The 22,549-nt window shown below is 33.7% G+C and overlaps 1 protein-coding gene across 5 annotated transcripts in view; it reads left to right on the top strand.

Moving 5' to 3' along the window:
• The window catches only part of DGKB (diacylglycerol kinase beta), a 527,029-nt gene that overhangs the window by 216,725 nt on the left and 287,755 nt on the right, over positions 1-22,549 (top strand). For all 5 annotated transcript variants that reach the window (XM_081146772.1, XM_081146768.1, XM_081146770.1 and 2 more), the window contains 3 exons: positions 10,197-10,282; positions 12,767-12,856; positions 15,698-15,858. In XM_081146772.1, the coding sequence (XP_081002898.1) occupies positions 10,197-10,282; positions 12,767-12,856; positions 15,698-15,858 (337 nt within the window). The remainder of the gene's footprint in view (positions 1-10,196; positions 10,283-12,766; positions 12,857-15,697; positions 15,859-22,549) is intronic.

Genomic DNA, 22,549 nt, shown 5'->3' with positions numbered 1-22,549 from the left:
TCATTGACTAGGTTGATATAAAGGCAGACTTGCTTGGTTGAGAATATTTTCATTTTTGACTGTATAAGTTTCTGCCAAAGTGCTATACAAAATATGTGTACTAAATTACAATCCCAGCAGCAGTATATAATGCTTACTTTCCACAACCTTCTTTAAATTGGCCATCTTTAGCAATTTCTATTTTTCTCCAGTGTGACAGATACAAATATATTTTTATCATTTCATATGCATGTCTCTGATCAATTATAAATTAGAATATGGTATTAATTAGATTTAATTTTCTACAAACAACAGAAATGACCCTGACTTATTATTCAAAATAATGTTTACTAGAAAATTATGAAGTTGCTGACAGAATTAATGGAAAAATGAAGACCGTTTTAGAAAAGATAGGGTCAGGATAATTTGAGGAAACAGAGTAGCAGGATTAAAAGGACACAATCTCATGAGAATTATTGTTGAGAGGAATGGATTCCAATTGCTTTTGATATTATTTCTCTGCTCAAGATTCACCCGGCAGTGAAAAGCATATTTATTGGTCTACCTTATTTCCCATGCCAGAGGCTTGGCTAGTTTGGGATAGGGCATCTTGATTGATAGTCTTGTCAAGATTGTATCTAAATGGTTTGTGTCCTCAAGGCCAAATGAGGGTGCTTTAAACTGAGAATGAAATATGAATTCTTCGGGGGAATAAACAATAGATGTTTGCCCCAGTTCCAACCATTGGGCTGCCAATAGTCCTTCTTTTCTGAAAATATAAATTGAAAAAATTATATCTGTGAACATATTGCTACTATTAAATGTATAACTGAAAACACACTCTTACGGTCCTACAATGTAGACAATCCAAACTTCCTTATAGTCACTGTATCCAGCTTCAAGGCCTGGTTCTTTGGGCAGGTCTCTTGACATGACTATTTTTTCTCCTCTCTTCATCTATTTGGCCTAAAATATAGAAATATAAAGATAAAATTTTAAAAACCTACAAATATGAATTTAATTAAATTATTTTTTCACTCTTTCATCACTGGTTTGATGTACTTGGTATCCAATGAATTGATAGATATGTTAGAATATTGCTGTCCTTTCATTTGGTTCATTGATCTATTTGTTTTATATACTGTAACTCCATACTTATTCTTTCAAAATTTAGTGACATTTACTTTCCCCAATGTGTTAATGTCTCATGTCTTTACAATATGAGTTGAATGGAATTACATTGAATTTCTAGTTTCCTGTTGATCACTGTGAGAATGTCCTGTTTCTGGACTTGCACTTCTACTAGAAAGCTGTGTCTCTGTTGTTCTCCTGGGGGGACCTGCCACAGGGGGCTCCTCTGAATGGGGACTCTGGCCAGTCTACGCTGTAAGCCTTCACTTAGTCCCACTTGCTAGAACTCCTCCCATTCCTTTTTCTACCTGTGCAATTCCTGATCCTCGGTCTGCCAGAGCATTCCTTTTGCAGCGGTTCCCTTTAATGTATTGCTTTGAAAATTTCACTATTCTCTAAAGTCACTTTAATAATCTAATATCTATTGTGATTTAATTAAATCACCATTTCATGTTTATTGCTTTTCTAATGCTATAATAGATAGACTTTAAAAAATATACATATTTTATTTGCCACCCTGAGACTGCAGTTATTTATTCAATTTCCCCTTTCCTCATTTATTCTCTTTACCACACTAAATTTTAAAATCTTTTTGTATGCATCTCTTTACTTATCTTTTTCACCCTGTTTCTAACACTTTATTTATAGAATAGACATTTTCACGACATATTGAAACTATCCTAATTCCTGGTGTGAATTATCTGTTAACTACCAAAACTATATGGACATTTCCCTCTTTATCTTTAATCATATTCAAGACAGAAATGTGTGCTTATTTGGTTGTTTCCATTATATTTCTTTATCTCAGTGCTCTCACTTTGATTCTGACTATGCTATTTAAAGATGTCTGAAACTAAAGTCTGTGTCATAAACGTTGTATCTTCCTCATGATTTATATTATGATATAATTGAATCAATTAAATACAGGCATAAATAAGTTGGAAAATATAAAATAATACTGCACTTTGATCTTAATGAGGTTTTTTTGCATTAAAATAAATAGGCACATCTCTAGCTTTTATACCAACTGCGTGTGTGAATGTGTCTTATGAAAAGTTAATGTCAAGTTTTTTGTTTACTTGTGACATTGCTTGTTTCCTTCTTTCTCTAAACTTCATGGAAGTACAGATGGCTTATTCTAATATTATCTTTAAAATATTTAAGTAAATATAACACATATCTATTGAATTGAAATAAAATATAAAATATATCTTTTAAAATTATGCAAATTATTGCCCAGATTGTTCAGCATAATGAGGTATAGTGAATTATTTGTGAGATCAGTGCTTTATAAAAATCTTTGGTTTTCTCTATCAGAACTAAATGTAAAACGTATATAATTTTTAAAATAAAATTTAACAACCTACAGACTCACATACTCCAAGTGTACATAGTATTTCCATAGTGAAGCTTTGAAATATTTTCTCCTATTTAAAAAAACATGTAAGTTAGAAAAGATATAACAGATTCCACAGATTTCATTACTTTCTTAATTTAAAAGATCATTTTGTATAAAAAATTTTCTGCAGTGTTTTATTTATTTATTTTATTTTTGAAAACATATCTTTATTGATTTCAGAGAAGAGGAAAGGAGAGGGAGAGAGAGATAGAAACATCAATGATGAGAGAGTCACTGATCAGCTGCCTCCTGCACGCCCCCTACTGGGGGATCGAGCCCGCAACCCGGGCATGTGCCCTGACCGGGAATTGAACCCCAATCTCCTGGATCCTAGATCGATGCTCAACCACTGAGCCACGCCCGGCCGGGCTGCAGTGTTTTATTTAAATAAAATCCCTCTTGAATCAGAATTTATGGCCTATTTCTTAGGTCTTTTATTATGGAATCTTGTTATGTCAGAGAGCTGGACAAAATCCTCAAAAGGCTAAGAAAATGTTTATCATAATTTAATCCAGTTCTACTGGAAATGTCCAGAAAAAAATTGTTGCTTTGATAATTTAAAAATGAAGCACTCAATTCACCCTTTAAGTCCTTTTGCTTAATCATTAAATTTTATACAGATGATTTTACAAGCACTTCCTCCAATTAAATGTGTGAGCATAATTCTGTGTTTGATTATTAGACTGTTTGAAAATCGACTTATACTTTCATAATAAAAAGCCCATAGCTTAGTAAATGTAACAAAAAAACCCATAACATGTTGTTAAAATTGACAAAGTCATATGATTGACTGCCTTGCAGAAGAATTTCCCCATTTTGGGTATTAGAACTCTACAGTCTTCCCATATATATCAACAAAGGGACATCAAAAGGTGTTGAAAATCTGAACTTTTATCATTCATCTCTTAAAGAAAGGAATAGTAACTGGCTGTGCAGCAGTTAGATGAGAGATCCATGTGTTATAATATGGACTGTTTATTATTTTATCCTATAAAAGTCAAGTTTTTAGTAAATAACATAAACTATTTTATTTGCATATACACAGTTTGTTGTTTTCTGAGCCTTCCCAGCAAGTTCCCAGGCACAACTTTACCATCAGCTCAAGGCAGTTCAATGACAATGAGCCAAAATAAGTAAACTCATAGTGGATGATTATGTCAGAATCCTTTAGAAATGATAACGTAGTAACCTACTCTTATAATTTAATTAGAAAGAATAACAGTGGACAGTGTAGTGCACACTTAAATAGAATATTGATGTGACCAAGTAAAAAGTGTGATGATAGCTTAATAATAACAATAAAAACAACAAAAATAATAATACGGATTCTGCATGTATTTATTCAAATGGCTACCAGATGCCCCTAACAAGTTTGAGCATTCTCAATGCACTTTGAACAAAAAAGACACCACTTTTCTGCCCTCATGTGCTTATGTTTTAGTGGAAGAAGGCAAATTAAACTAATAAAATATGCATTATGTCAGCAGAGAAGGTGAATATAGTGAGCACTGGTAGTGAGTGTTCTGTGTATTTCTTTAAAATAGGCCTAGCAGAGAAGAACTCACTGAGACATGAAAAGGTACCAAGGTGAGGTACCAAGCCATTTGGTTATCTCACAGAGGACTATTTACGGCAGAGGGAGAAGCAGGAGTAAAGCATCATCACGGGAGAACATTTGACATGATTGGGGCACATTAGCAAGAAGACCAGGGTGCCTGGGACAGAATGGGTAACAGTAGAATATTAGAATGGAACTGAGGGCTATATCATAGCTACTGTGAGCATAATAATTAGTTTTATTCAGAACTCTTCTGGTTTATTCTTGGTGTCCTAACACCTCCCCCACTTTAGCATTTACCCAGGAATTTTTTATTTAAGTGTTATTATTAATGGGTGCATTATAATAAAATCTTACGATTATAGGTTTGGGAGCTCTCCAGTTTGTACATTTAGCCTTTGCTATGTTATCTTGTAGTACAGCAATTGTCAACCTCTTTCATCTCATGGTACACAGAAACTAATTACTAAAATTCTGCGGCACACCAAAAAATATATTTTTGCTGATCTGTCAAAAAATATTAGGTATAATTTTTAGGTGGGGAGGTGGTGAAATGGAAGAGTAGCAAACATATATACTACTTCTAATAAAAGAAAAATAATTACATTAATAATACAGGGTAGGACAAAGGTAGGTTTACAGTTGTCCATATGGAAAATAATATAATAATAATAATACAAGAATAAACTGTGTTTCATGTACTCACAACTGTAAACTTACATTTGCCCCACCCTCTAATCTGAACAGTAAAATGTAATTTATGTACATATACATTTTGTTTATATCTTAAAACAGTTCAATGAAGGAGATGTTAATTCCATTTTAAAGCTAAAAATACATGCCCAGAATGATGAAATAATTTTCCAAGGCTATTATTTAATGAATGAATAAAATAAGGAATGAATGAATCTAGGGAAAACAGCATGGACTGAGTGGGTTAAGAGGTTAAGATAGAGAGGTCAAGTTTTCAACCCATTTAGCAATCAATTTACAGAGAGTGAGCTGGTCTGACAGTCACATGGGGTTTATGTTTGGGGGTAGGATGCTGCTGAAGAAGGATGACAATTTTTAAAGAAAACAAGAATGAATAAGAGATGAAACATCCTCATGGATTAGAAGAACCATGGTGAGTCAAATGGATGGTTAGACTTTCACCAGAAACAATGATCTTTATGGAAACTTTTCAGGCACTGGCATATTTTGTAAAGCTTTTGTAGGCTTCAATGACAAAATATTTGAAAACTTAGGAGAGAGAGAGATTGATGCAGAAATATAACGATATAACTGGCAAAAATTGGTTTAGGAAGAATTAGAAAATAGGATTTTTTTCAGTAATTATTAAAGGAGATAGATAACTTCATACCAAAATTTAACTTGCAAAAACTGATTTAGGATGAATTAGAAACAAACTGGGTTCAATAGTTATTAAAGGAATTAAAACAATTATTTAAGACCTTTCTATTTAAAAACTAAAAAGGAAATCAAAGACTCACCAGAATAGTTTATATGCAAGTGCTACTAATTTTAAGGAACTTTCAAAATTATACAAATGCTTCCAAAAATAGAAAATGAAGGCGTACTCTGCAATTCAGTTCATGAGACAATAATTTTGATAAAAATTAGAGGTGATATCAGGAAGGAAAATGGTTAGTCTATTCTATTCATGAAATTAGGTGTAAAACTTCTAAACAAATAATCAAATCCAATTCCCTACAAACACATTAATAAACAATGTCCAATTTAAGTACATGGAAGGATTATAAGAATGATTTTTAATGCAGAAATGTGTATTACTAATTAAATGGGATCAACCATATCAACATCTCAAAATATGCAGAAATAAATTAACATTGATTTATAATAAAAATTACTATAACAAGAATAAAATGAAACTTTATTAACCTTATAATATGTGTCATTCAGAGAAGAAAAAGAAAATCCCTACACTAAATGTCACCTCAAACAGGACAATCCTGGAAGTATTCCATTTAAATTCAGGAACAAGATATGGAGGTTATCTATGAATATTCCAATTCAACAATATATTGGTGCTCCAACCAGCACAACACAACAAGGACAGAAATAAAAATTATATGAATTAGAGGTCACTAGTAGGACCATTGTTATTAGCATGTGACACAGCTGTTTACATAGAAATCCAAATGAATTTCCAAATGAAATATAGGCAATATACAAAATAGGAATAATGTGTCTGTTTAAAAGATCAATACATAAAAGTCAAATATATTTGTATACACCTGTAACAAAAACCTTTAAAGTTAATATTTTTAAAATACCAACACAACTGTGAAACAAACAAGAATAAATTTAATAAATTATATGCAAGGTCTATCTGCAAAAATTAAAACATTTATTGAAAGTCATTAAAGAATATCTAAATCAATTGAATAACCCTGTTTTCATGGATGAGTGAATTTATATTATACAGGTTCTTATTTGTCCCCAAATTGATCTATAGGCTTAATGTAACTACAATGAAAATTATGATTTTTTAAAAATTTTTATTTTTTTGGAATATGATAAGTTAACTTTAAAATGCATATAGAAAAGCAGAGAAGGAATAATATCTTAGATTCTTCATGGTCTGTGAGATATAGACTTATCGTAAAGCAATAGTAATTATAAGATTGTGCTACTAGTACAGAGATGGACAAATTCGGGAATAAAATAGTATAGACAGTCCAAAGAGAAGTGCTCATATATGGAAATTTGACTTATGGAGCTCACCTGGTAGAAAGTTGAATTATCCATTAATAAAAATGCGGATTAAAAATTTGTGCACAACAGCAAAAAAGGAAGGGAGAAAGGGGGAACGAAATAGAGGAAAAGGGTGAAAAAGAGAGCCGAGGATGGGGGTGGAGTGAATGAAGGGATCCTTACCTCACACCACTGCAGTCAAATTTTATACGTATCATAGTATAATATTTTATATATTTTATATAACATGCAATATAATATACATTATATAATTTTATGTGGTGGTGTGAGATAGGGACTCTAATCCCTATCTCAAACCACTGCATAAAAAAAAAAAAAATGAAATTTTAAAAGACTTTTGTGAATTTTTTTCTGGTCTTTGAGTAAGCAGTTTTCTTACACACAAAACAGACTAAAGTGCTAGCCACTTAGAAAAAGTTGATACATTTGAACACATTAAAACTAAATCTTGTGCATGAAAATACACATTAAAAAAAACACAAATCTTTCAAATTTTGGAAGATAATTCCAAAAACAAATAAATATTTTTACAAATCAACAAGAAAAAAATAGTAGAGAAAAGAGACAAAAGACATGACCAGGCATTTTACAAAAGAGGAAACAGGAAATTAGGAAGTGTGACATTACAAGTGTTAGAGAGCATTGGCTCTGTCAAATCTTTACATTGCTAATGAACATATGTGTTGGTACTTCTTTTGTAAACAAGAGTTGCATGTAAGTAAATTCTACTCTAAAAGTAGCCACTGCTCATGACCAGTAGAAAGCATGCCCAATAGTGCAGTTTTTATAAGAATATGAATCTAACCACTCCAAATGTCCCTTGACATGGATTTCAAAAGCATATTCATGTAAATTGCATTTAGTAGTAGAAATCAAATAATTTGAACTACACATGGAGAGAACATTTTCCTCATGAATAAATTTTAGTAACAATGCTTAATGTAAAAAGCAGAATGCAAACAATATGTTGTTTATGGCATGCACATGATAACTCATAATTACGAGTAGTGCTCATCTTTGTGAATGAGAAAGTGGGATGCTATCCGGAAAGGACCTAGAGGTATATGTAAATTATCAGAAATGTTCTACCCTTGGGGTGGGCAGCTGGTTTTATATTATACATAATATTACACATAATATAGGTGTTTATATTATACATAGTACATATTATGTAATATAAGCAAACCAATTGGTAAGAGACTGGAAGAAAATACTGTAACATGTAACAAATGGTTAATATTCACAGTATAATAAATAAGAAAATAAATGAAAATTTCATGTTCTATATATTCATGGTTCTTATCAGATGGTGAGGTCTTAGGTAATTTTTTTTACATTTCTATTTTATTTATGCTTTATTCGTATTTAACAAAATGTTTTTTCTATTGATGCTAATTTAAGTGAAAATATCACTTATAATATGTAAAAGTTTATAAGCAAATGAAAGAGAGCTCATTGGAAAGGGGACAAGACTTTGAAGATGAAGGTCACACATCTCTTAAACCTACAAAAATATACTCAACCCACTAATAAACAGGGATGTGTGATTTTATAGTAATAGCATGATGCTGTTTTCACTTATTGAAGAAATGTGATACAGTTGTTTATATGCATTGTTTTGGAGTTGCAAGAAATGGAAGCTTACATCTACAATGGGAGCCATTTAGAGAGCCATATGATGGTTTGGTGAAACTTTTTCCTTCTACATGATTAGCCTTCCAAACATGCACATTTTTATATAAATGTACCTGAAATAATGTTAGCTACAATACTTACTTTTTTGTAATAGTGAAACGGTAAAAATAGTTTAAAACTACATGAAGAAAAATTATTCAAGTCATGGAATGTGCAACCTACATAATACATCCCCTTATTACAAATCATGAGGCAAGACTATGTGTGCTGACACAGAAAGATGTCTTAGAAATGTTTAAATATCCCTGGCTGGTGTGGCACAGTTGGTTGGAGAGTTATCCCTTACACAAAAAAGGTGACTGGTTTGATTCCCAGTCAGGGTACATATTCAGGTTGTGGGTTTGATCCCAGGTCAGGGCGAATGTGGGAGTCAACAGATAAATGTTTCTCTGAAGTTTTTCTCTCTCCCCCTCTCTCTCTCAATATCAATCTCCCTTCCTCTCTCTAAAAATAAGAAAATAAAAAGAAATGTTTAAATAAAAAAAATGCAAACAAATAAGTTAACAGGATGTATAACATAATCCCATTCATGTTAAAAAGATGTGTATAATGAAATATATGTGCACGTTCATATAAAAATATATACAGAAAAAATCTTGGATTATTACATATTACATGATTAACAGTAGTTATCTCTGGAGCAAGGGAAGTCAAGAGACACATTCCAAATATGTATGTTCTGTTTCAGTTCTCTTATTGCAAGAAAATAGGCATGTACAATTATATAACCGTGCATCACTTGCCTTTGTAATCCCCAAAATAGGTTGCATTAACATGCACGCTGCATGCAGTAACAGCAGAAGCGGTGGGCATTTATTACAGCTGACCCAGCCAAGGGGCTTGAGAGCTCCTGGACACCAAGCCTGGTGGTCAGGTCAAAAGACAAGGAGAAGCCTGCCTCCTGTTTGCCGATTTAAGTCAGGAGGAAACCCTGGACTAGTCGGCTGGACTCTCAAATGCAGTCCGTTCTGTTTCTCCAGTAGTGGAGAAGGCCGAATCCTCTCAAATACCTATTTCCTGACAAAATAGTAGCATTTACATAATTATTCAAAAGGTAGTTTGGGGTTAATAGAAATTATGAAATAAAATACTGTATTATATGTGACATTGGATTATGTGAACTGCAGATTACATCTGGGAGAATATCTTGATAAAATTATTGTAATTTATAAAGTTTTCTTTTTAAACTTTAGAATTCATAAAAAGAATATATATATATTGTAATAGAATCTAGAATATATAACTAAAATATATTCATGTAAACATACATGCCAGTTTTATAATCGTGCATGTCTATTTTTTATTTAAATTAAGACATGTTGGCCCTGGCCGGGCTGCTCAGTTGGTTAGAGCATTTTCCCCATTTGCTAAGATTGTGGGTTTGTTCCCCCATCAGGGCACATACAAGAGTCGACAACGAGTGCATACATAAGGGGAACAACAAATTGATGTTTTTCTCTCTCTTCCTTCTTCTCTCTCTCAAAAAAAATAATCAATAACTAAAAATTTAAAAAGACATGTTAATACTTTTAAAATTACATTCTAGATAAGAATTGTTTTTCAGTAAAACCATTGAGTTTTTATAGTTTTCACAAAATAAAAATACTTTTATTAGATGAAATTCTAAGAATGTGAAACTAAAAAAGTCCTAATTTTAAAATATCAATCATGTGCCATGACATGCCTGTTTTTCAGGTTAAACTTTTTCCGCGATGTTTCCGACTTCAGAGTGTTAGCCTGCGGTGGAGATGGAACCGTGGGGTGGATTTTGGACTGCATAGGTAATGAAGACACATATTTAACGTGGCTGGGGTGAGAGTGGTAACCTTAAATTCTGTATATTTTATTTATTTATTTTATTAATGCATTGATATGTTTGGATGCTACAGTTTGTACATTTGGCATGTTGCACACTATTTACTGGTTTAATATATTCTATATTTAAAAATTTTAATTGACAGAATAATTTATAATTATCTGGAAATCCTTCTTTTTTAATCCATTTCTCATGGAGTTTACTAAACCTTCAGAGTTATTTTTTTAAAATCAGGCTCCATTTGTTTCTTTGCCCTAGAGAGGGAGCCAAGGAGCATTTGTGATGGTCTGTCAAATAGATGTACTTATTTGGTTTAAGCATGGAAACTCAAAACCTTACTCTCTGTGTACATTCATGTCACCATCATCAATCATTATTATCATAATTATAGCTAATTTTTATTTATCATGTACACTCTAATAGGCCTCTTGCTAAGAATTTTACTCAAATCATCTTAATTCTCACAACTCCATAATATAGGATTGATAATCCCATTTTTGAGATAGGGACTCTAAGGCTTGAAGAAGTTAAAACAGTGAACAAAGTCTTGTAGCTGTGAACTGACAGAGCTGGGATTACAACCCACACATCAACATTATTTTATATTGCCTCTCTACCCAAATAGTAAAAGCTTGATTTTTATAAGCAAACAGAACAGGTACTTGTTTGAGGATAAAAGGTAGACATGAATTACAAGAAAAGCTTCATATAGTCAGAAAAAATATCTGTTTTTTTATAGACAGTCAATTGTCAGAACTGACTACTGCTCAGTAAATAGATCATGAATCGGCCTTTATGAGAAGATAAATTTAATACAAATATTCACTTCTCATTTCTCACTTCAGTTTCTGCATGACCAATTCTTTTTAAAAAATAGTCCCTTTCACAAAAAGGAAAGAATTGATTCAAAATACATTTAACTATCTGTATAAATTGAAGCAAACTTGCACATAATCAGTGCAGGTAAGAATATTCTGTCTTTTCACACATGTGGAAATATTCAAATTGAAAATGAATACAAGTTGTCAGGATATTTTTGGTAAGGATCTAACAACTTTAATCTACTAACAACAGCAACAAATAGAGCAGTAAAATCTGTGTTATTTGGCCTTACAATAAAAGATGTAAATAGTATTAATATGTCATACTTAAAGAGAAATCCAGAATTCAATAATTGTAAATATTAAAGAGTTGCTTGAGCTGTTTTGAGAACTTGTGAGGATTTTAGAGTGAAAACAGAAGGATATTATTTGTGTGTTTTAACTCCTAAAATCTAAGCCTTGGCTATTAACTGTGGTACATCCCTAGATAATCTATTTCCTCCCTGTTCTTACACACAGACACATACTGACTTTGAGCTGCTGAGAAGAGAGAAAAAATAAAGAAAAGTAATATATGTTTGTTAAATTATTCAAGGCATGTGATGATTCAGACAAAAGCATACAGAATCTCAGTGGCAAAGATCTTGATTGCTCTGAACTCAAAGCACTATTTTATGTAAAGTTGAATCTCAAAGTAGGACGTTTATTCTGACACAGCAACACCAGGGGTGGGAACAAAGAAGGATATTGTTTGCACTTTACTAGTGTTTAGAATTCATCTATTTTTAAATTATTCTATTCCTTAAAGTAAAATGTACTTTTGAGTTGATGTTGCGGTAGGACTTTATATAGGGACTTACCCCTCCACTCCGGTGGTGCCCCTGTATGTATTTTCCTACTATATATACTTGTATCCCTGATAATTTTTTTAAGATTGAAATCTTTTATTAATTTTTTCATTTACAGTTGACTTTCAGTATTATTTCATATTAGTTTTAGGTGTAAAACATAGTGGTCAGACATTTATATAATTTACAAAGTGATCATCCTGATAAGCTTGGTACCCACCTGGCACCATACATAGTTATTACAAGATTATCAACTATATTCCCAATGCTGTGCATTACATCCCCGTGACTATTTTGTAACTACCAATTTGCGGCCCTTAATCCTTTAACGTTTTTCATTCAGCCCCACAACCCCTCTTCTACCTGGCGACTATCAGTTTGTTTTCTGTATCTCTGAGTCTGTTTTTATTTTGTTTGTTCATTTATTTTGTTCTTTAGATTCCACATATAAGTGAAATCACATGGTATTTGTTTCTGTGTCTGACTTAATTCAATGGAGTTAAATCCAACTTAAACCACAATTTTTAATTGGGTTAGTATATTTTCAAAGCTTTCCTCATGCATGAGACTTGGAAATTCCTGTCACTTTGTGAATAATGTTATTTGTTTGTGTTTTATAAGTCGCTACAGATGCATAGAGATTAATAATAAGTTATCATTGTATATATCTATAAAATATAAGTACCTAGTGGAATGCTTTAATTTCCTGTCAACCTAGCTCTTTTACTGTTATTCTATCTGTGATCAAAATTTTATTTTGTTTCTTTTTCCATTCCACAGAAAAAGCTAATGTAGTCAAACATCCTCCAGTTGCCATTCTGCCTCTTGGGACCGGAAATGATCTAGCAAGATGCCTGAGATGGGGAGGAGGTAAAGAGCTTTAACAACAATAAAATCTTAATAAATAGAAATGTGGTATAGAACATGCCCCCCTCCATAAATCCAGCATTTCTTTACTGCATGGCAACTGCCATGTGATTTTACCAAATATAATTGCTGTCAGATATATAGTATGTGATTTTGAACAACAGTTGTGGGTAGAGCAACAGATAGTGGACAAAGATACCTTGGAAGCTGGGGTTTAATGTGATACTAAGTGTTGACTCCAGATCTCTGGGCACCAGGGTTTCTAATGAAAGTATTGAGATAAGCGTAAATCAACTCTAAACTAATAGTCAGATTTTTGATTTCTGAGTTGAGTGTTAAAATGACAAACTAAGGAAAAATGTTAAGGCTAGTGAATGACTTGTCCAGGAATGAACACATGTTTGGAAACCCACTTTATACCAGGCAGTGTGTTCTGCATTTCGGATACAGGGTCAAAAACAGAAAATAAAGGCTGTATTCAAAAGGGTCTTAAGTTCTAGTGGCAAATAAAGCCATCTGTAAATTATGAAACCTTCTACTGACAAATAAACAGGTAATCAATGTAGTGAAAGGCCTCATGGTCGCGATGACAAGATGACATAGGGAGAATTGTAATGGAGGGATAATGACTGAACCATATAGACCAAGGGGTGAACTTTATAGCCAAAGGGAACATCAAGTTCAAAGGACAAGAGGTAGGAAGCCACTCGGTGTATTCAAGGAACTCTGAGTGGAATAGTGTGTATGGAACAGTGTAAATAAGGGGAGAATATTTCTAGATGAGATCTTATAATATTTTGAAGCATCATTAATAGACTGTACTTAACTGAAGACACCAAAGTAAACCAGATTTTACTAAAGTAGCAAGAATTGATTACTAAATATTAACATCTGAACTCACTTAGAGATGTTTGAAAAGTGTCTACTAAGACAGCATGAATCAGAAGGCCCTGGGGATCTTGTTAAAAATATAGTGACCTGTCCTCACCCCAAATATATTGAATAGAAATCTCTGGAGGTGGGACCAGGGCAGATGATTTTATTTTTAAACAAACTCCCTAAGTAACTTTGATTTACAACAAAATTTGAGAAGAATTGTCCCATGAGTGTCTGGATAACTGGTGAAATCTGTTATGAATATGTATATGTGTATATGATAGAAAGAATTAAAAACTTAGCCTATGACCTATTTGTGATTTTCATTATGGATATAATTTATTAAAATAATATTATAAAATATTAAGGTAAATCTCATAGAACCTAAAAATAAGTAGTTAGATGATAGATTGATAGGTAGATAGATAGAACCAATGCTTGTGAGATGCTTGTATTTGCCAGTGCTTATGTATGTATAATGATTAAAAGGATGGGAATCATGCATGTCACTTCTAGTCATATTCCTCTGCAAAATAGTTTTGATATTTGAAAATTAATAATTTTATTTTTCGTTTCAAACTAATAAGTGGCTTAAGTATCAGAATTGATATATAATTTCCACTTTTATCATACTTTAATGATTCTCTTATAAAACTGTTTTAAAGATATTATCAGTGGCCAAAGACACATGAATTTTATTTTATTTTATTTTTATTTTTTTTAAATATATCTTTATTGATTTCAGAGAGAGGACAGGAGAGGGAGAGAGAGAGATAGAAACATCAATGATGAGAGAGTCATTGATCAAGCCCTCAACCAGGCATGTGCCCTGACTGAGAATTGAACCCCGATCACCTGGATCCTAGGTCAATGCTCATCCACTGAGCCATGCCCGGCCAGGTGACACATGAATTTTAGTATATATCAAAATATTTATCTATTAATGCTGAACTCTTTATGAGTTTCTAGCATGTGCTGGCACTGTTCTAGGTGCTAGATAGAGAGTGAGCAAATAAATGGCTGCTACCCTTTGGAAGATTACATTTTCATTGAGTACACAGACAGTAAATCAATGAACAATGAAATATATAATTACAAAATAAGGTCAAGGCTATGAAAGAACCAAACAGTGTATTTTTAGAGAAAAACCATAAGGTAAACTTTTTTGCTAGATATCCAGAATTCCTCTTTGATGAAGTAACAGTTAAGCTGACTTTAAAGTATGAGGAGGGAGAAATAGCTCCTGAACTGAAAGGACCAAATGAAAGCTGATGTGACCCTCGAAGCTGTCAGAGTGGTAGATGGGTGTGGATTGAGGGAATGATTAGGATGAGATTGAAGAGATAATCATGAGCCAGATAATGCAGGGGCTGGATAGCTATGGCAAACAATTTTATTTGATTGAACCTGAAGCACAAACAGAAACTTTGAAAGGATTGCAAAAGCAGTATGACACAATGGCATTTCTGTTTTCAAAAGTAGATTAACTGGGGGATGTAAAATAAACTGTTAAGAAAATGTGGAGAATTACGGTTTTCCAAATGAGAAATGTATAATTGTCATAATTAAAGGAGAAAAGAACTGGACTAGGGTGGTAGTTATGCAAATGAGACAAGGTGTAGGCTATTTCCTTTCTGAGAAAGAGTTCACAGAAAGAAGATATGGAAGCAGAGAGTTAATTTCATTTTGAATATGTTGATATAAACTCTTGTGGGGTATTTAGTAGAGATGCTCCTTTGGTGGTTGGCTACACTGAAAATTAGCACCACAGGAGAGAAATATGAGTTGCAAATTAAAACTAAAAAATAAAATATTGGTATGAGTAAAATAAGATTATAGTTGATTCTTCCTATATTAGGATTTGCTTTAAAAATGCATTATTTAGCTTAAGGATGTTACACACTCAAACATGTATAAATATAGCTTTTGGATTTGTTTTCTTTCTCAAGAAAATGTTTTTTTCATTAGGTTATGAAGGTGAAAATCTGATGAAAATCCTAAAAGACATTGAAAACAGCACAGAGATCATGCTGGACAGGTGGATGTTTGAAGTTATACCTAATGACAAAGATGAGAAAGGAGACCCAGTGCCTTACAGTATCATCAATAATTATTTTTCCATTGGCGTGGTAAGATTTTCCTCTGTATGTTCTTTTTTACCAGTCCTGGATAATCACTGTCCGTAAACCTTGCACTATGAAGATTTACTGATTATAAATTATTTTATCTTAGTGTCAGCAAAACATCTCTTCTAATGGGCAATAATCCAACTTATGAATTTATTTAGAGTATCATCAATAGATTATGTTTCATGCATTAAGCAAAGGAAAGAAACTATAGTTTTGCAATTGGTTTGGCCATTTGTATTACTAAAATGTAGGTTAGAATGGTTTAATAAGGTTTAGTTACAAGTTTTAGTTTAAAATTTTAGAGTATATTCAGTGAAAATATGAAAACAATACATTAAATTTCACCTAATTTTCAGATCTGTATTATAATTTTATAATCTACTATAGACATTATGTTTCAATTTATGGTTAGGCCTGAAGTCTAAAAAGTGCTGCTACTATTGTCAAGTGTTTAATATGTCAAAAGACTTTTTATTTAATTTCTGAAAATCTTAGACTGAAAGTAAAATGTCATTTGTCAATTGAAAGAGTTATTGAAATTTTAATCCTTAAGGACTATAACAGGGATTTCATATATATATATATATATATACACACATATATATACATATGTATATCCAAAAAATTATGAAATCTAAAATGTATATTTTCTACAGCATTCCATTCTATTTAATATGTCACTCAATACTACCTTTTCTCATGAGTACATATGCGTATGTGAGTGCACACAAACACACGCACGCACACACACGCCACTAGTAGACTATAAAAAGCATTGGTTGAACCTATGAACTTAGAAGTAAAGCTATTTGAGTAAGAGTTCAGTAGCAAATATTTTTATTCTGAATGTATATTCATTTATCTGTATCATGATGGTTATTTTCTCTCTCATAAATAATATGGTTATACATTTGAAAAGCCTCAAATGATGATCAATAAAGGCTAAATATACAATCATTACTAATACTATAATGATTCTTAATATTTGTGAGAAAACGCAATGCATCTTGATCCATAAAAGCCCTCCTATTTATATTTGATATCAATATGAAAAGCATATTTTTAACAGCTTTATCAACATATAACTTAAAAACAACTTAATTCAATGATTTAAAGTAAACCTTTTAATTATTTTAATAAATTTCTCCAATTGTAGAGCATTTTTATCATTAAAACAAGAATCTTCATGCTTATTTGCAGTCAATTCTGGTTCCTTTCCCCACCTCCAAGCAATAACCATTCTTTCTGTCTCTAAAATTTGCCTTATATTGATATTTTATATGGAAGAAATTATACAAAAGATAGTCTTTTGCATCTGGCATCTTTCACGTTACATTTTTGAGCTTTGCTGATATGAACTGCGTGAACACTGTATTTCTTTTTATTGCTCAATAGTATCACATTGTATGGATATATCACATATGGTTTATCCATTTACCATTTGATGAACACGTAAAGTTTTTCCAGTCTTTGGATATTATGAGTAATGCCAGTCTTTTGTGTCCTTTTAGTGAATTTTTTGTTTTGGCTACTGTACTTTTTAACTACAGAATTTCCATTTGATTCTCTTTTTATAATTTCTATATGTTCATGAAATATCTTCTATTTGAAGAAGCATGTTTTTTTATGATTTCTTTTGTTCTTTAAATGTGGTTTACTTTAGTTCTTCTGTCTGGAGACCATCAGAGAATTTGATAACATTTGGGCCCCATCAGTGACATTGTTTTTTCCAAAGTACATGTAACACTTTGCTATTCCTCTGCATGTCTGGCAATTTCTGTTGGAAACTAGAGATTTTGTTTTATATAAGATAGTGACAGCTCTAAAATGGGATCCTCCCATAGTGATTATGGTAGTTTTCTATCTCTTTAGTGACTTGCCTGCACTAATTATTTAGAGCCTTTCTTCTTTGTGGTATATGGATACAGATGCCTCAGTTTTTTGTGTTTTGTTGTTGTTATTGTTGTTTAATTTTTGTTTTTATTTTAATTCTGGATTCCTAGGGATCACCCTTGTGTCAGCATGATTGACCACGGTTTGTGTTCAAAAACCTAGAGCCACTAAGTCTTTATCCCCTTGCCATTGGATCTGTGTGTTCATTGGGAAGCACATACAATCTTTAGGCAGTTATTAATCTGATTCAGCTTTTAATATCTGCTGGCCTTTCTTTTGTCTCTCCTGTTCACATTTAAGCCCTCTCATTTAGCCAAAGAAACATAAATAATAAGGGATCTCTTTGGTCTTTCCTGAACAATTATGTAGCTATACCTGCATATGGTCTTCCAGACAGCCTGGGACATGTGGAAATTTATCAAGGCACATTATGGCTGTCTCATTCTAAGATCTCCTACTGAATTTCTGGCTAGTTGGCTGGCAGGTTTTCAAACACAGGTGAGCTGTGACACTGGTCTTCCTTGTTCACTTGCTACAGAGATCATTACTGTTTTACATCATCCTCTGGACCATGGCATTTTTCTTGCTTCCAATTCAAATTAAGTCAGTTTCACAGAATAATTTGTTACATGCGTTTGGTTAATTTACAAATTTCTATTGTGGTCCTCAAAAGATGATCATTTCTCCCCAACCACAAGAGGCATTTGACAATATTTGGACCCACATTTTCATGATTTCAAATGTTTTTCATTTCTAAGAGGGAATTGCTACTGGCAATTAATGGATAGAGGCTTAGGGGAGCTGCCATATAATCCACGTTCATAGTACAAGTCTCCTAAAACACAAGAAAGAGTTAGGCAGCTCACAAAGTCAATAGTGCTGATGTTGAGAAACCCTGGCATTAATAAGAAGAACTATTAAATGCAAAACTCAACATGTTGAAGAGTAGAAATAGCAAAAGCCCAAAGAAGGGTGAAGAAAAGCTATCATAAATAGAAAACAGGAGATACAGCAAAGAATAACAACAAATTTGAGAATGTCAGTGAAACAAAAAACTGGATTATTGAAAAGATAGGCAGATTCATTGCAAAATTAATCTTATACAAATATTGCACAGAGAATTGTAAATAAAGAGGGAAAAACCACACAAAAAAGACCTCATAAACATAAAATAGCAATCTCTCAATTGAAAATAGGTAAAGACTAAATGACGGAGTGTAGCAAAGTTGAGAAATATGAAATCAATTCAAATATTCAATACCATTCCAGTCCATCAGCAATAATCAATGAATTTATTTAAAAAACAACAAAAATTAAAAGTATATAGGAATCTATAAGAAATATACAAGAACTGCATGTAGAAAATGTTGAAACTTCCTACAAAGACATGAAATATCAGAATAAATGGTGAGTTTTTTTTTTAATAAAAGAAATATGTGTCAATCATTGCTTTACTGCACTAACCAAATTGCTATGAATAATAACCATATTTGTTTCTCTTTCTAGGCTTTTACCTTTTAAAAAATAATATTTATTTTTTGTTATTGAAAATATTCATTGTTATTTATCTATATGTCAATATATGCATGCATATGTATTTCTATAACTATTTATATCTATACAAAGTTTATTTTTCCCTTGGTTTAGGATTTTATTTTATTTTATTTTCACCTTTTTATCCCCATTGATCCCCTCCACCCCACATCCATCCCACCCCCAGGCTTTCCCATACTAATGCCTGTGTCCATGGGTTATGCTTATAAACATATAAATTCTTTGATTTATCTCTCCCCATCCACTCCCCTTCCCACCTTCCCTCTGAGATCCCTCAGTCTGTCCCATGCTTTGTGTCTCTGGATCCACTTTGTTCATCAGTTTATTTTGTTTATTATATTCTACATATAAGTGAGATCATGTGGTACTTGTCTTTCTCTGACTGGCTTATTTCACTTAGCATAATACTCTCTATTTCCTTCCATGCTGTGCCAAAGGCTAAAAGGCCCTTCCTCTTTACAGCTGCGTAGTATTCCAGGGTATAAATGTGCCACAGCTTTTTTATCCACTCATCTATTGATGGGCACTTGGGCTGTTTCCAGATCTTAGCTATTGTAAATTGCACTGCTATAAACATCCGGGTGCATATGCTCTTTGTGATTGGTGTTTCAGGTTCCTTAGGATATATTCCTAGAAGTGGGATCACTAGGTCAAAAGGCACGTCAATTTTTAATCTTTTGAGGAAACTCCATACTGCTTTCCATAGTGGCTGCACCAGTCCCACCAGCAGCGTACTAGGGTCCCCTTTTCTCCACACCTTCGCCGGCACTTGTAGTTCATTGATTCGTTGATGGCAGCCATTCTGACAGGTGTGACGTGATACCTCATTGTGGTTTAATTTGCATCTCGCTGATGATTAGTGACAGTGAGCATTTTTTTCATATGTCTCTTAGCCATTTGTGTGTCCTCTTTGGGAAAGTGTCTATTTAGGTCCTTTGCCCATTTTTAAATTGGATTGTTTGCCTGCCTTTTGTTAAATTGTATGAGTTCCTTATATATTTTGGATATTACTCCTTTATCAGATGAGTCATTGGCAAATATGTTCTCCCACACAGTGGGCTCTCTTTTCATTTTGTTGATGGTTTCTTTTGCTGTGCAGAAGCTTTTTAGTTTGATGCAGTCCCATTTGTTTGTTTTCTCCTTAGTTTATCTTGCCCTAGGAGATGTGTCAGCAAACATATTGCTATGAGAGATGTCTGAGGTTTTACTGCCTATGTTTTCCTCTAGAATTTTTATGGTTTCATGTCTTACATTTAAGTCTGTTATCCATTTTGAATTTACTTTTGCGTATGGTGTAGTAGGTGGTCTAGTTTCATTTTTTTGCATGTACCTCTGTCCAATTTTCCCCACACCATTTATTGAAAAGACTTATCTACAGCCATTTTGTTTCTTTATGCATATGTTTCTCATTCTCTTTATTTCTACATCTAATTATAGCAGTCCCTTTAACATTTCCTGTAATGCTTGGTTTGTAGTGGTAAAGTCTTTTAGCCTTTTTTTGTCTTGGAAGCTCTTTATTTCACCATCCATCTTGATTGATAATTTTGCTGGATAAGTAGTCTTGGTTTGAGGTCCTTGTTTTGTATTACCTTGAATACTTCATGCCATTTGCTTCTGGCCTGTAGAGTTTCTGATGAGAAGTCAGATGAAAGCCTTATGGAGGCTCCTTTGTAGGTAACAGATTGCTTTTCTCTTGCTTCCTTTAAGATTCTCTCTTTGTCTTGAATTTTTGGCATTTTAATTATGATATGTCTGGGCATAGGCCTCTTTGGATTCTTTTTGCTTGAGACTCTCTGTGCCTCCTGAACTTGTGTGACTTTTTCCTTGGCCAAGTTAGGGAAGTTTTCTGCCATTATTTCATAAAACAGGTTCTCTAACCCCTGTTTACTTTCGACCTCCTCTCGCACTCCTAGAATACGAATATTGTTATGTTTCATGCTGTCCCACAGCTCCCTTAGACTGTCCTCCTGTTTTTTAATTGTTTTTTGTTTTGGGGTCTCTGACTGAGGGAATTTTTCTACCCTGTCTTCTAATTTGCTGATCTGACCCTCAGCTACCTCTAATCTGCTGTTTATTCCTTCCAATATATTCTTTATTTATGCTATGTCATTCTTCATTTCTGACTGGTTATTTTTCACAGTTTCCATATCTTTTCTCATGCTGTTGAGCATCCTTACAATCAGTATTCTGAACTCTTTATCTGAGAGATTGCTTATCTCTATTTCATTTGGCTCTTTTTCTAGAGATTTCTCTTGTCCTTTCTTTTGGGGCTTGTTTTTTGATCTCCCCATTTTGGCTACTTTTTGGGGTTTGTTTTTATGTTAGGTAGATCTGCTAGGACTCCCAGTCTTTTTGGAGGGTCTCTGGTACAGGCCATTGCCAGATGCAGTTTGTGATTGGCCCCGAGTACCCTGTTTGGAGCTATCAACAATACTAGGCTTGAGGTCTCCACTGCTGGTGCTGGGTGCATTTGGACAGGACCAAGATGCACACCAAAGTCTGCTTTTCTAAGGCCCAGGTTCTGGAGCAGATCAGGGAAAGTCTCAAAGTACCATGAGGTCTGCCTCTGCCTACAGGCTGATTAATCTGATTTTCTTAATGAGTTTCAGGCTGTAGAAGCTCCACAGGGTGGGGCGGATGGTTGTTATCAGTCTCTTAACAAGCCTCAGGCTGTAGAAACTCCTCTGGGCAGGGCAAGAGGCTTTTCAGCTGGGTAGGGAAATTGCTTCCCCCCTCAGGCAAAAGCCGGAAATTTTCTGCCCGAGGAAGATGTCCCCCACAGTCTGGGGGAATGACTTGGCACAGGAATCCATACGGGTGTCCCCTGATCTTGCTCGCCAGAGCCCACAACCCCAGACTCTCCCCACACAGCTTCAGTCTACTCTACTACCCCTCCGCCGGAGCCCAAGGTGAGTGGCTGCACACGAAACGTTGTGTATTGGCTCTTTGAGAGGGTGACTGCAGTTCCAGATGCCTCTCCCTGGCAGATAGAAATCCAGCTGCTTTTCACAGCCAGATGTTATGTGGGCACTTTTTTTCAGTTCTGGTGCTCTTGGTTGGGAAGCCCAGCCTGGGGTTTAGGCCCAGAGTCCTCAGTGGGAACCCCCACAGCTGAGATCTCCCTCGGGACCTTCAGCTGCTGCCTGTGGGAACCCAGTGAGGCCTCTTGAGTCTACACTTCCTACCAGTCTCTGTGCGGCCTCCACTTTTCCTCCTTGGTTATGAGGGTGCTCTCCAGCTCGTC

Source organism: Miniopterus schreibersii (assembly GCF_964146895.1).
Source record: "Miniopterus schreibersii genome assembly, chromosome: 9".
Taxonomy (NCBI): domain Eukaryota; kingdom Metazoa; phylum Chordata; class Mammalia; order Chiroptera; family Miniopteridae; genus Miniopterus; species Miniopterus schreibersii.
The sequence above is the reverse complement of the archived record's forward strand: the minus strand, read 5'-3'. Positions and strand labels throughout refer to the sequence as shown.